This window comes from Mastigoproctus giganteus, chromosome 13 (genome assembly GCF_048544385.1).
Source record: "Mastigoproctus giganteus isolate SK-2022 chromosome 13, ASM4854438v1, whole genome shotgun sequence".
Lineage (NCBI taxonomy): Eukaryota > Metazoa > Arthropoda > Arachnida > Uropygi > Thelyphonidae > Mastigoproctus > Mastigoproctus giganteus.
The window spans coordinates 112117207-112131083 of record NC_143587.1 but is presented as its reverse complement, the minus strand read 5'-3'; the positions used below and the strand labels follow the sequence as shown (position 1 = coordinate 112131083).

The following is a 13877-nucleotide window of genomic DNA, read 5'->3' as shown; positions in this document are numbered from 1 at the left end:
TCGTCTTACAACCACAATTGAAGAGGCCTTTAAGAATTCCTCCATTCATGGGATTCTAACCCCGTCCTTTCCAAACTACTGACTAGCAGAGAACTTGCTACACTGTTTCGGAAACTAGGCATTTTGCATTGCACTTCAAATCTGTCAGAGCGAGAACTCTTTGGCCACTAGAAATGTTGCTCCGTTTCTTGCTTTCCTAATTATACAGTTCGCATCGCGCGCTTCTCGTAGACCCGGAAATGCAACTACCGCGATTGGCATTACGGTCATGCAAGGAAGCGTTTACAACCTTCAGCAATTCTCCCGCATAAGTATCGATCACACCGTAACAACGCCAGAGAAAAGCCATTTTGCATTGACATGGTTTTCCTGATGGCTAATTAGTGATGTGTTCTCCGCGGTGAAGGTAGATATTTGATGCTAGTGCTCGGCAAGTGCATGGTAAATAAATATCGAAGAAAACTGATTCCGATTACTATTCCAACTCCCGATATCTATCACTTAAAATCCTTTCTGTTAATTTCTGTAGTGCGAAGCTTCTTTTTTGCTTTCCATATCATGAGTCGTCGGAAATCAAGCGAGTAACAAAGGGCGGCCGCTATAACCCACAGAATATCCTTTGGATAAGTCACTGAAAATGTTGGGCATTCGAAGTAACTTTAACTTGGAATATGACTTCTTGCCTGTGTATTTTATGGAGACTGTACCTCGTTAAAGTTCTCTGAGGATAATTAAATCCTGTTATCTTTACGCCAAACCAAAAACATTCACGATTTATTCATTAATGAAACTACTGTATTTCTTCTTTACTCGTATTTTCTTCGCAAGCTACGCGATTGTTGCTTCTGAAATTCCTTGTTAATGAGAACTGGTTTCTTTCTACAACACTAAAGACAGCGTGTAAGATGTCAGATGAAAACTGATAAGATGTATAAACAGTAATGAGATAGTAGATGATAAAAAATAGGGAAAACAAAGAGCAAAAAGGTACCAAATAAAACCAGAAAGATAAGAGTAAAGCTCGAAATTCCATAAAAAATAAGGATAAGCATGATTTAAAAAAAAGCTAGCTGTAATCTGGAAGAAAGAAGTAACGAAATAAAAACTCAATTCATATTTATTTCCTCATATTATTATATAGTTCCACAACACAGTTAATTATTTTCCATTCACTGTTTCATGCTGTTATGATCTGAACAGTGTCAAACAAAACGAATAAATAACTGTTACCGTAATTTAGAAAATTTATCTGACAAATTATGAATGAAAATTAATTTTCATTCATAATTCATAGTTACCCCCCCCCCCACACACACACATTACAGAAGGAAAAGAGGGTAATGTAAACGCCAAAATGAACACCCGTCAAAAAAAAAAAAAAAAAAAACTCAAGTATATATAATTTATTACTAGCTGCAACTGACAGGCTAACCTCGTCCTCACAAAGTGTCAACACTGATCTGCATCAGTAAACATGGAAATGGTCCAGCTGTCGCTTAGCTGCCAACAGCCACCGTGTTATTGTTAGAGATAAAATATTTCGAGTTCCACATAGCTGTTTTACGAGTACTGCGTTGTAGTAGGGAGAGTGAATACTGATAATAGCATTGCTCGTAGAGCTCTGTTCGGCAAGTCGTCGTCCCCCACTCTATTTGGAGTCTGACAAAATTGTCTTGCCGGAGCTCTTCCTAATTTTTTTGTACAAACTTCTAAAATAGCTACTAGGATCTCAAAGAGTAGCTCTCTAGAAAAGACAAGTTTTTTTCGATTTTCTTTATTTTCGCAACCTCACATCAAGAGAATGAAGTGTGCACACGACCATGAAAATGCTCATATTAAGGGATTGCGTGGATGTAGAGTTAACCTGCTCGATAGTATTTTATACTTTAAACGAATTTGCCTATTTTGAGCTCTCTTTAAATGAACTTCTCATATCTAAAAGAGAAGCCATATTTTTACACAACAGTAAAACAAAAATGTTAATTGTGATTCAATCGCTATCTGCAAACCTTATTACAATTACTTTTAAATATACAACAATTTTAAAATATTGTTGTATATTTTTCAAGAGAGAGAGAGAGAGAGAGAGAGAGAGAGAGAGAGAGAGAGATTGTGCTCGGTTTCAGGCTGTTATAAGGTATGTCTGCAAATGTTTCATTTTCATGAGCTTACCATATGTTCCGTTGAAACTTATGAAAGAAATATCTAAAAGAAAATTTTCAAAGTGAACAGAGTAAAATACCTAGCCTGCCTTTCTCGAGCTTTTATCCTGCTAGTTTGTGAACTTATCTAGAACAATAAGTGATCAATTCACGTAGCATAAAGTTGAGAAAACAGTGAAAAGTATTAACTGTGAAATATAAAGCTTAGATCATCATCATCATCAGCCATTTTCAATCCACTGCAGGATGAAGGCCTCTCCAGTAACCTTCCAATTCCTTCTGTTTTGTGAAATGGCCATCCATTTATTACCCATGAACTCGTGAATTTCATCTGTCTATCTCCGTTGTTGTCTTCCAAGTTTTCTTCTAGCTCCTCTTGGATAACATTCTATTATTTTCTTAGTCCATCTGTCATCATGTCTTCGAGCTATATGTCCTGCCCAAAACCATTTCAGTTCTTTAGTTTTGACAGGAATGTCCTTTACTTGAGTTTGCTGCCTAATCCATGTGTTTCACTTCTTATCTAACAGTCTGATTCCTAATATAATTTGTTTCCATTATTCGCTGTATAGTTCTCATCTTCTCTTCCATTCTTTTGGTGAGTGCTCAAGTTTCACTTCCATAAATCATTGGTTCATTATTTTACGTTTCAGACAAATTGGAATATTGCTCCTCAGTATGTGACTATATTTTCTGAATGCTATCCATCCAAAATTTATTCTTCTCTTGACTTCCAGCCATTTATCATTATTACAGCTAATGACTTGTCCAGATATGTATATGAACTCTACCTTTCCAATTACTGCTCCTTCAATGATTATATCCCTTTTTGTGGCATACTTGTTCATCATTACTTTTGTTTAGCCATATTCATCTTTAGTCCGAAATCCTTACTAACTCTGCATAACTGATTAAGATTTTTCTCTAATTCTTTCGGATCATGACTTATGATCACAATGTTATCTGCAAATCTTAAATGGTTTAGGTACTCTCATTCACATTGACTCGTTTCTGCGACCAGTCTAATCTTCTGAAAGCTTCCTCAAGGGCAGCAGTAAACAGCTTCGGAAATATTGTCTCCTTGCCGAACTCAATTTCTCAATTTTAAATTTGCTACTATCTTTGTCTAGTCTAATAAAGGAGGTAGCGATATTTTCTCCAAAGTCTTAATATATAGGGTATCTATGCATTGTCTTTCCAGTGCCCGAAACATTGCCTTGTGTTGTATGGAGTCAAATGCCTTTTCATAATCCACAAATGTCAGGCATAATGCTGTTTTATACTAATTTGCTTTCTCCATTAGCTGTGATATTACGTCAAGGTGATCCATAGTTAAGAATCCTGTCTTAAATCCAGCTTGCTCTTTCGATTGATTCTCATCAAGTATTCTTTCTAATCTGTTAGTAATGACCCTTGTGAAAAACTTGTAGATGTGGGATAACAACCTAATTGGTCTATAATTTTCCAATTTTTGATTTATCTCTTTTCTTATGCAGCAAAACTATGATTGCATTATTCCACTCCTTAGGCATCACGCCTTTTTTAATGCATTTTGTGAAGAGTCTTGCCAGTTCCTGTGACATGTCTCTTCCTCCCAATTTTACACAACTCTACAGTAACTTAATCTTCCCCGGTGCTTTCTGATTCTTCATTTCATTTAACGCATGTTCTACCTCATTAGGAAGGATATCGGGTATGTCATATGTGTTACTAATTTGTGATCCATCTTCCCCAATGATGGCATCATTCCCTCGCTCCTTGTATAATTCTCTATAGTAGTCTTCTGCTATTTGAATTATGCCTTCTCTGATATTTATAAGTAAACCATCGCTATTCTTCAGTTTCAGTATCATTTGTCTTTCTGTATTACTGCTCATGGCTGCTGATTTTTTAAGTCCTTTGTTTTCCCTTAATATTGTACTACTTTTCTTGTGTTAAATCTTTTTATGTGCTCTCGGAGTCTCTAATGGCTTTGCATAACTCAGTATACTCAGTTTTATCCTTGTCAGTGTTTAACTTGTTCATCATGACAAGTGTTCAAACTTGTTCTCAAGTTCCAGTACATACTGCTTTTTCTCCTCTTCTGTTATTTCAAAGACCTTCTTATTACTTACTCGAGTCAGTTTTTTCCTTTCTTTTTTTACATCAATATCAAGTGTGCATCTTACCATTCTGTGACCACTTCAAACATTTACCTTGTTCAGGACGGTAACATCATTTACGATATATCTTCTGTTAGTGAGGATGAAGTCGATTTCATTAGTTGTTAATCCATTTGGGCTCTTCCATGTCTATTTTCTGTTCACCCTTTTCTTGAAAAAAGTTTTCATTATTGACATTCCTCGAGATTCTGCAAATTCCACGGCTTTCATTTCTTTCACCAATCACAATTTCCTGTAGTTCCCCTTTCTGCACTGTTTTGTCTCTTTCCAACGTTATCATTGAAGTTCCCCATAATGATAGTGTAGTGGGTTTTCTGCTCATCTACAAGTCTCTCAATTTCTATGTACATTTCTTCAACCTCTTCATTATCATGGCTCGATGTTGGTGCATAAATCATTATAATCTTTAGCTTGTGCCTCTTAGAAATCCTCTTGACACCGCCAACCGGGCTAGCCAGGTGGGTAAAGTACCTGCCTGGCAACCCAAAGGTTGCGGGTTCGAATCCCGCCTCGGGCTTGGATCATAGTAGCGGGGGACCCCCCCCCCTTGGGAGGTGCATTATGGCCACAGAAGCCGATGCGCTAACAAAAAAAAAAAAAGTCTTGACACTCTTGGTGGTGTACTTTTGAATTCCAAAATGTTGTTTTTTATATCTTTATGGAACAGAAAGCCAACGCCACCTTCTCTCCTTTTCACTATTTCTATTGGTGTACAGCAGATTTCCACTTGATAAAACTTATGTGATTAATTTCTTCTTCTTCTTGTTTCAGCCAAACCGATGATATTCCAATTCACATTTTCTAATTCCTCTTCTAGCTCTAATATCCTATCTTCACCGATGAGCGATCTTACGTTGTAACAGGCCAAGATCAGTTTCCATGCATGGCAGCCTGGTCGTACCCAGAGATTCTTAGCACCCTCTTAGATAGCATACGTTATATGAAAACATTTATGTTTGCAAAGTGTTAGCAATTAATATTACTATAGTGGATGTTAAATAATGACCATCAAACTATGCCAGTATTAATATAGTGTAATCACCGCAAATATAACAAAATGTAAAAACAATAAAAACTTTTCAGGCTTTGAATTTTGTATAAACTTAAATATATTAGAATATATGTAAGTTTCTGAGTTATCACAATCTCTTCAAAAAAAAAATAAATAAAAATAAATAAATAAATAAAAAATAATGTGGTTCCATTTGTTCCATAAAATTTAAATTATTAATTTTGAAAATTCAGCAAAAAACGTTATTGAAGTCACTTCATTTGAAACAGTTTTTGCGCTTTGCACAGTACCTTTTTTGATACATTCCATAGAAAAAAAATTCCTAAATAAGGGAATAACAATCATAGGAAGGTTATATTATAACTAAAAAGGGAAAAACGCTCTAAAACATAACCAGCATTTCTACTTGCAGCAGAACATCATTTATGTTATCGTCTTGACTCTGTTTCGCACACATAACACAATTAGAAATATCATTTTCCCAGTACACTCACACAAACTGTAAGCCTGCTTTCCCTTTTTCCCCCTAACCTGACAGTTCAAGGGAATACAGAAATGTATGCAATTGAAAATAATGCTTCTTACTTTTGCTATAGGACATTGTTGTTTTCTACTTGAAGTAAATAATATAATGACGAATGGGACCTCGCTATTGTCTTCCGTGGCAGGATAGTGGGCTTGCCACTTCACTCGTTTGGAAAGATCTGGATTGGAATTCTTAACTGCTTCTTCAGTCAGGGTTGTAGTTAGCCGATTTCGGGAGAAAGAAGTAAGCTCAATTTCTCCCGTGAATTATTCGTCAGTTTTTCAGCTCGCACAGCACGCAAGTCGACTCACAGTGGACACACAATTGTAGAGCCATAGCACACAATGAAGATCACAAATACTGTTGGACCATATAAATTCGGCGCACTATGACCACAGTCGTACGGTCCAACAGTACTTGTGATTTTGCGTCAAGAAAATTCCAAAACGCAGATCTTTCTTCACAACACAAAAACATGATCTCTGAAACTCTTATCCGAACTACACGCTTTGCGTGAAAGACGGAGTGTCAACACCACGTAACAGCAGCTTTGAATCCTACATCGATTTTTTTTTTAGTAAGTCTGTATCAACGCACAACATAACGCGTATTTTGATAAACAAGACAAACTGTGAATGAAATTCTTAAAAATGCCTTTCAACGAAACCTCAAAGGTTAGCAGATATACTGTAAGGTTAATAACAACTGACTGTTTCGTTGGTTGTCCATTGTTTTGTTAGTTGGTATCCACTGGCAATAGTGGGTTGTCGACTGCCATCAACAACCAGTCTATCGATGGCAATTGTCATCACCTATAGACTGGCTGTTCATGATCACTGACGAGATTGCTGTTAACATTAACAACTTAGCCTGATCTATTGGATGTGTTAAAAACACCTTAATAACATGAATAAGATTGGCAATTTGGATGTAAGATCAGCCGATAAGTATGGACAAACTACTATAGAAAGTAACTACTGTACTGTATAATTACGAAGCTTTCCAAAATACAAAACGGTGCGTAATGGTAAGAGCTTTTGTTACCATTACGCATTTCTGGAGGGGATAATCTTCGAAAATTTAATCGAGGAAAAAGAAGCTGGCTGTTTTGAGAGGTTTAGTCAAAAAAAATGATTTACATATAATTGAAGTTGATACCACATTTAGAAATGTGCTAATTTTCACACAGGAGTGTTTTTAACGGCAGCGATGAAATGCTGTGCTCAAAGGAAGGAATGCTGACAAATGAACTTAAATTCATAAAATTCAGTACGATGAAAATATCTTGTAGCCCATGCGACAATCAAGCCTCTTTCACGAATAGTGAGTCATACAATGCCGTGCCAGACGTGTTACGCTTATGTCCACAGCACTACACATTCAGATGGTAATGCAAGGCGGCAGCTGTACAAATTGTAGAACTTGGCGTCAGGGTTCTACTATAAATGAAGTATTTACGAAAATAATCATCGCCCATCTGTGTGGTGCTGGAATTATGCCGCTTTTGACGTCTAAAAATGGGTGCCATGATTATGCAAGAAATTTTCAAAATACGGTAAACAGGTGGATATACCTGGCTTGCTTCTTTTCAGCTAAAACAATATGAAAACTAGTTTCAATATTGACGAACTCATAACTAAAAATACAGTTAACTGCTTATTGCATTGATCCGTATTACTACCATAAAACTAAGTGTTATTCACGGAAATTTTCACGAAACATGAGATTTAATTTAAAAATAGATAATCAATCATTGTACCGAAATTTCGTTTTAATGAAATTGCCGAAAATTATTTCAAAAGAATCATTATTTGTAGAAATAAATTCTGCTGCATCTTTCTAATAAAGAAATAATTAAATATATATAAGTTATATATTTATTTATTGTATGTAACAATTTTTGATTATTTTACTTAAATATCGACTTTAATATCAATAATAAATAAAATAATTAAATGCATGTACTGTAGAAGTACAAAGAAAAAAGTTCAGTATAGTTTGTTTTTTTTAACAATATTTTTTTCATAAAAAATACCACGCATTCAGAGGTCCAGTAAGTACAAATTATTGTTACGTATTAATACGTAAATTTTATGCAATCGAAAAAAAAAATAATAATAATCATTCAGAAAGGTGGAAAACGTAGTAAATGGTGTGATACTGAATTCGCTTGCCGAATCTTTTAATTTCCTGTTTTTCCCCTCAAGCGAATGCTCCCATAGCCATATTTACAGTCTGGACTACACAGTACCATTCATAATTTTCCCTTAAAGTTTTTATTTCGTTGTAAATCAGTACATTTTACGTATAGGTAGATTTCTAAAATAATTCGTTGGACAGAATTTTTTGGTCGAAACCATTCCGTTCAAACGAGATGTACAAAACACTAATAAGAGAAGTGGGCAGGACTGAAAATATCGTTATAGTGAAATTTTTGTTAAAATGGCATGTTCGTTGTAACGGGAGCTTATTTTAAAAAAAAAATTATCCTAAAAACACAAATTTTAACTACTTGCACAGTGAAATGAAAGCGATATATCTATTCACAGAAACACAAGACTAATACAATCGTCTTCGGTTCCGTCCAAAGACAAATATTATCTGGCAAATATACATTCATTTATGATTAAATGAAAATTATTGTGTATATTTGAATGCAGTTATCTGCACATTGTAATTAGGATTTATGATAAAAATTAATATTTGCGTTTATGATATACAGGCATCTGTTTTCCTGCAGTGCATCCGATAGTATTAAACTTTGATCTTATCCTAACCAATTAGGCTAACTCCTTACAAGCCATATTACCGAGGTCTTCCGCTTTCGTATGAAAGCGAAAGACCACGAAAAACACGCATTATAAAGCGATACGCAGTGTTGAAAAGGAAGCAGTGTTCTTATGTGTTTTTTTAGGAGGGAAAGGAATTGGGGGGAATGAAAGCTGGTACTCGTATAAAAGTACTCGTCCAAACGAGTACTTTTATATTGCAATCGTTTTAAATGCAATCGCGATGCGTAAACTCCAAATTAACCAAACGATGATATAACTTTACATAGAGGAAACAATTTTATTTGCTATAAAATCGGCATGCAAGGAACACGTGAATGCAGTATAAATTTAAAAGGAAGAACTTAGTATATCAGCTAGCTAAATCTATAATATCAAGAAATGAAAGTATAAAAAGCGACCGAAGCAATACGGCAATCGCATAATACACTAAAATTTCAAAGAAATAGTCATATTACTCATTTCTGAGGGTTGACTTGGAGTATTATGGCCTCAGTTGCCGATGCGCCATTAAACACCAAACCAACCAACCATTTCTGAGGGCGGGGAAGGACCTCACCGGACTTGAGACTATCCTCCTCATTCAAACCCAGTTTTGTCTGAATAGCTGAGAATAGCTCATCGCTGATCCACAGAATGTGATCAACAATGAGCATATTAATTAATGAACAATATCTTTGCCAAAGAACGATAACCGTGCCTCATGGAGAAACAGTTTCGAATAGATTTTTACTTTTGGACAGTTCTCAAAATAGAAAAAGCAACATCCCAGAAAATATTTTTGCAAAGTCCACAAATGTTTCTGTGACAACGGTTACAAATTATCGCACATTTAGTCACTTTAATATTTATAGCACAAATACAATGAGATGTACTATTCTTTTACGAGAGTCTGGTGCCGCGGGTAATATGAGCGTCTAAACGATTCTCCTTATATTGCTTTTTGTATATCCTTTCGGAACGATAATTATATAATCAAGAATATCCAATTTTAGTTATTCTGTTTGATATTCTGGTTATCCATTCCATTAATTCTCCGTGCTCCTTACAAAAGTATTTGTATTAGGGATGTCTGCATTATGAACATGCTGCTTTTATAATGACACGAAAGAACATGGGGCGCCTCCGTAGTCAGGTGGGAAGGAGCAGCAGTGCATAGCACGCGCTTCTTGATTAGACCGGGGTTCGAGCCCGTCACCACCAAATACGGAGGATGCGGAAAGGACACGAAATGACCCGCATATCCCGGAGCAATATGGCCTTAGTTGCTAATGCTCCTAAAAATCAAATAACAAACAAACAAACAAAGAACATGGAGAACAACAAAGCACCTAGATATTCGTTACACAAGTAGAAGCACTAGCCTTCTAGGAACTCAGACGATGTAAGGGTGATAATACGTTATTCTTTTTTTTTTCCTCGTGAGTCTCGTTTATACAGATGCACAGCGCAATATGAGAGAGAAACTCCGGCGCCGTTAAAATAATAATTTGAACTTTTTTTGTACATTGACCTCTTGTACCTTTTGATTTTGTTCTTACATGATAGATTCGCCGATAAACTGAAATAGCATAGTATTAAAGATTCTCTTAAGGTGGACAGACGGTCTCTGGTTGATTATTTCAAATATTAACAACACTATTCCTAATAATTAACTTTAACAAGTCGTGAGAGTACGCCTCCAACTTTATATGCCGACGAGAGAGAGAGAGAGAGAGAGAGAGAGAGATGATGTAAAATGATGTATGTAAAAGCATAACCATGCACCATCCGAAATAGACTACGATTTCGGATGTGAGTTATTAGCTTTCAAAAGAAAAAACGTGCCGATGGTCTTCCACGGTGACCAGTCACCGTGTATGACTCACGCGAAGAAATAAACCTACAGTATTTTAATCAATCAATAAATGCAGTGAAAGGAATTCAGAGTAAACATAATGCTGCTAAGATGTCAAAATTTGGCGACATCCTTTTCATAACATCCTTTTCTTCACTCTGATGTAACTGCTAAATTTTAGATTTATAAAATCTTATCAATTAGATAGTATGAATCAGAGCTGTAATACTCAATATGTTCTACGTTGATAATAATATTAGTAAATTAATAAGAGGAGTTTACCTCAATATAGTACGTGGAACACTTCCGTATGATACCCTCCAAAAATTAAGTCGGAAAAAACGAAAAAATCGGCAACTTACCGGTACATTAATTTTTCGTTAGATTCTTTTAATTGCGTTAATTTTCGTTAGATTCTTTTAATTGCGTTAATTTGAATTTTAATTGTTTTTGAATTGTGTTAAATTGATTATTTAATTATTTATATTTTACTTTAATGTACCGGTAAGTTGCCGATTTTTTCGTTTTTTCGGACTTAATTTTTGGAGGGTATCATACGGAAGTGTTCCACGTACTATATTGAGGTAAACTCCTCTTATTAATTTACTAATAAAATCTTATCAAATAAATAAAGTATGGTCATTAATAAATGCACCTCATTTTAATGAGATTGAACAGTCACTTTTCGGTAAGAAAAATATACCAATTTTCCAGAACAAAAAACGAAATTTATCAAGTCAAACAATAGGGAAGGAAAATGTATAATAGGGGAAACGTTGTCGGAAAAACGTACTGAGAAATCGTCCTGTTGGGAGTGGCTGTGTGACAACCGACTTAACTTTTCAAAGTCATAAGCAAAGTCTCTGAGAAAAGTTACAATGTTAGTGTAACCTTAAAAAGTGAATTATACGCTGTTAGACGCCAAGGATACAGTAGTAACAGAGAGTAACAATTTGGAGCCCCCTGTTTGTAGTTGGACGCTTCAGAAGAAACTCCATAAAGTACTTTCTTGGGATCTCTAAATTCCCCCCGAGGACCAATATCTGTTTTACAGCCAATATCTGTTTTACAAAATTTCACCAGAATGGTGAAATTTTGTCACTTCCAAAACATTTAATGACTAAATTCTCATGTAAAATCGATACATCCTCATACATACTCATCAACATTACTTATCAGTACTGCTGGCAGGTTTTTTGCTACATTTTCTTTAATATATTTATTTTAAGCTTAACAAAGCAATTTAAGATTTGATGAATTTTATAAATCTAAAAGTTCTTTTAACTATTGTAGAAAAGGAACTATTGCAATTTGTTCTTGGCGAAGTGCAATTCTGCTACCTGAATACCAAGACACCCTAATAATTAAAATAAAAATAAGAAAGTAACAAAGCCAACACTCATCCTCAGCAGTGAAAACTTATGCCTCTTTTCCCTTGCCCCAAGGAGACGCACTCTCATACTTTGGCGAGGGTGCGTCTCCTTGGGCGAGGCTTCGTGCGTTTTCCCTGCAGAGGTGAGTGTTTTTCTTATTTTTATGATTTTATTTTTTATTTATTTATTTTATTATTTATTTATTTATTTATTATTATTATTATTTTGTTATTATTTGGTAGCAGAATTGCACCTTACCAAGTATAACCATAATTACAGTATTAATTTAACCGCATCACTGTCTTTGTATATTAAGTGTTCCTTTTTCTGCTGTAGCCTTGAAAACAAAAATTTATTTTTTATCGTCAAGCTCTTTAATCTATCTTCTCTGTTTCAGATTACGAGAGTATGTCGAAGAGAACGAGAGAAACGATCCTCTGATAAATGCACCGGATAAAAAAAGTAACCCTTGGGCTGAGAAAGGTAAATGCTTGATCATGTAGATCTGCATGATTGCAGACAGAAATAAGAACAGCTCAATAAGAAAAACACGTGTCCTTTTGATTGGTGGTGATGCAGTGTCTAAATCTACAGAGAAAGCAAGGGACCAAACCCTTCAAGCAACCAACGAAACACTCAAAGCAGAAGTAAAGGCAACAGATGACTCAAGATTGTTCTCAGAATATGTGTTGTGAAACTGGTTCATCCATCTCTCTTGCTCTTTTGTGTCGTGTATTAGGAATATAAATTACTCTTTAATACTAAATGGTATTTCTCATTGTCCGCATTTTCAAAGGTAAAACTGTATACATAATTAGTCAGATGCCCTGTACTAATAACTATTTTTTTCCCCCTAAATTTTACATCAATAGTGTTTTCGTGAATTTGTAGCTTATTAAATTGTTACTTTACAGTCTGTGCGATGTTCTTTACTAACATCATTTTTGTGTACTAGTAATACATACCTGACGTACATATCTCTCAATAAATTTTTTTTCATGTGATCGTCTGCAATATGCTTTATTTCAACAGCCAAGTGATAACATTGCTTCATGCTGATATGATGCAAGTTGCATTATACATAATGGGCCATTACAAATCATCCTGAAAATCACAAATAAAACTATATATATATATATATTATTCTCCCCCCTATAAAATAAAGTAAGCTGAAATCGGTCTACTCAGGTCGCCCATACAGGGAAGAGTTCGTTGGAAGACCGCCCGCAGGTCGTCTCCTCATGAAAGTCCATGTTAGTCTTTCCACCATTTTCCATCTATCAGCTCGCACAAGGCGAGACAGCCTACGATCAACACGATTATCGATGAGGTGTGGGCGCCTGCCAGTGACCCAACGACTGCTGCTCTGTCCACTATCCGTCCACCCTTGGAACACCTTAACTACAGCATTCCGCGAATAGCCCAAAAAATTCGCAGTTTCCGTAATATTTGCCACCTTTCAATCAGTAATCCCTTTTTCGAAATCTGTCACATCACGTCTCTTGCCCATGTCGATCAAGTACTTCGTATATACCGCACGTCACGAAATTGTAGTATTACATTTACCGGTTATCACCACGGCATGTGTGCACAGGGGGAGGGGGAGGAACGGCCGAATGCAAAAAACACAGGGGTGGTCATAATGTTATGACTGGGCAGTTGTTGTTTGGTTTTTAGGAGCATTAGCAACTAAGGCCATATTGCTCCGGAATATGCGGTGGTCATTCCCTGACCTTTCCGCATCCTCCATATTTGGTGGTGACGGGCTCGAACCCCGGTCTAATCAAGAAGCGTCTGGTACGCACTGCTGCTCCTTCCCACCTGGCTACGGAGACGCCAGACTGGGCAGTGTATATCTCTGATTATTGTTTCTATTGGTTAGGAAGTCCAGCCAATTTTTAATTATTGTTCTATTTCATTTATTTTAAGTCTTTTCAAAGCGATAGAAAAATTAACCTCCAACACTTGCCCTCATGGGTGTCTGGTTCTACCAAACACCCATGGTAGAACCGGCGT

General features: G+C 35.9%; 1 protein-coding gene across 1 annotated transcript in view; it reads left to right on the top strand.

Moving 5' to 3' along the window:
• LOC150076365 (guanine nucleotide-binding protein subunit gamma-e-like) overlaps positions 1–12865 on the top strand; it is a 38297-nt gene extending 25432 nt beyond the window's left edge. The window contains exon 2 of the mRNA XM_090387202.1: positions 12259–12865. Within this exon, the coding sequence (XP_090243328.1) occupies positions 12259–12364 (106 nt within the window). The 3' untranslated portion in view covers positions 12365–12865. The remainder of the gene's footprint in view (positions 1–12258) is intronic.
• The last annotated feature ends 1012 nt before the right edge of the window (positions 12866–13877 follow it).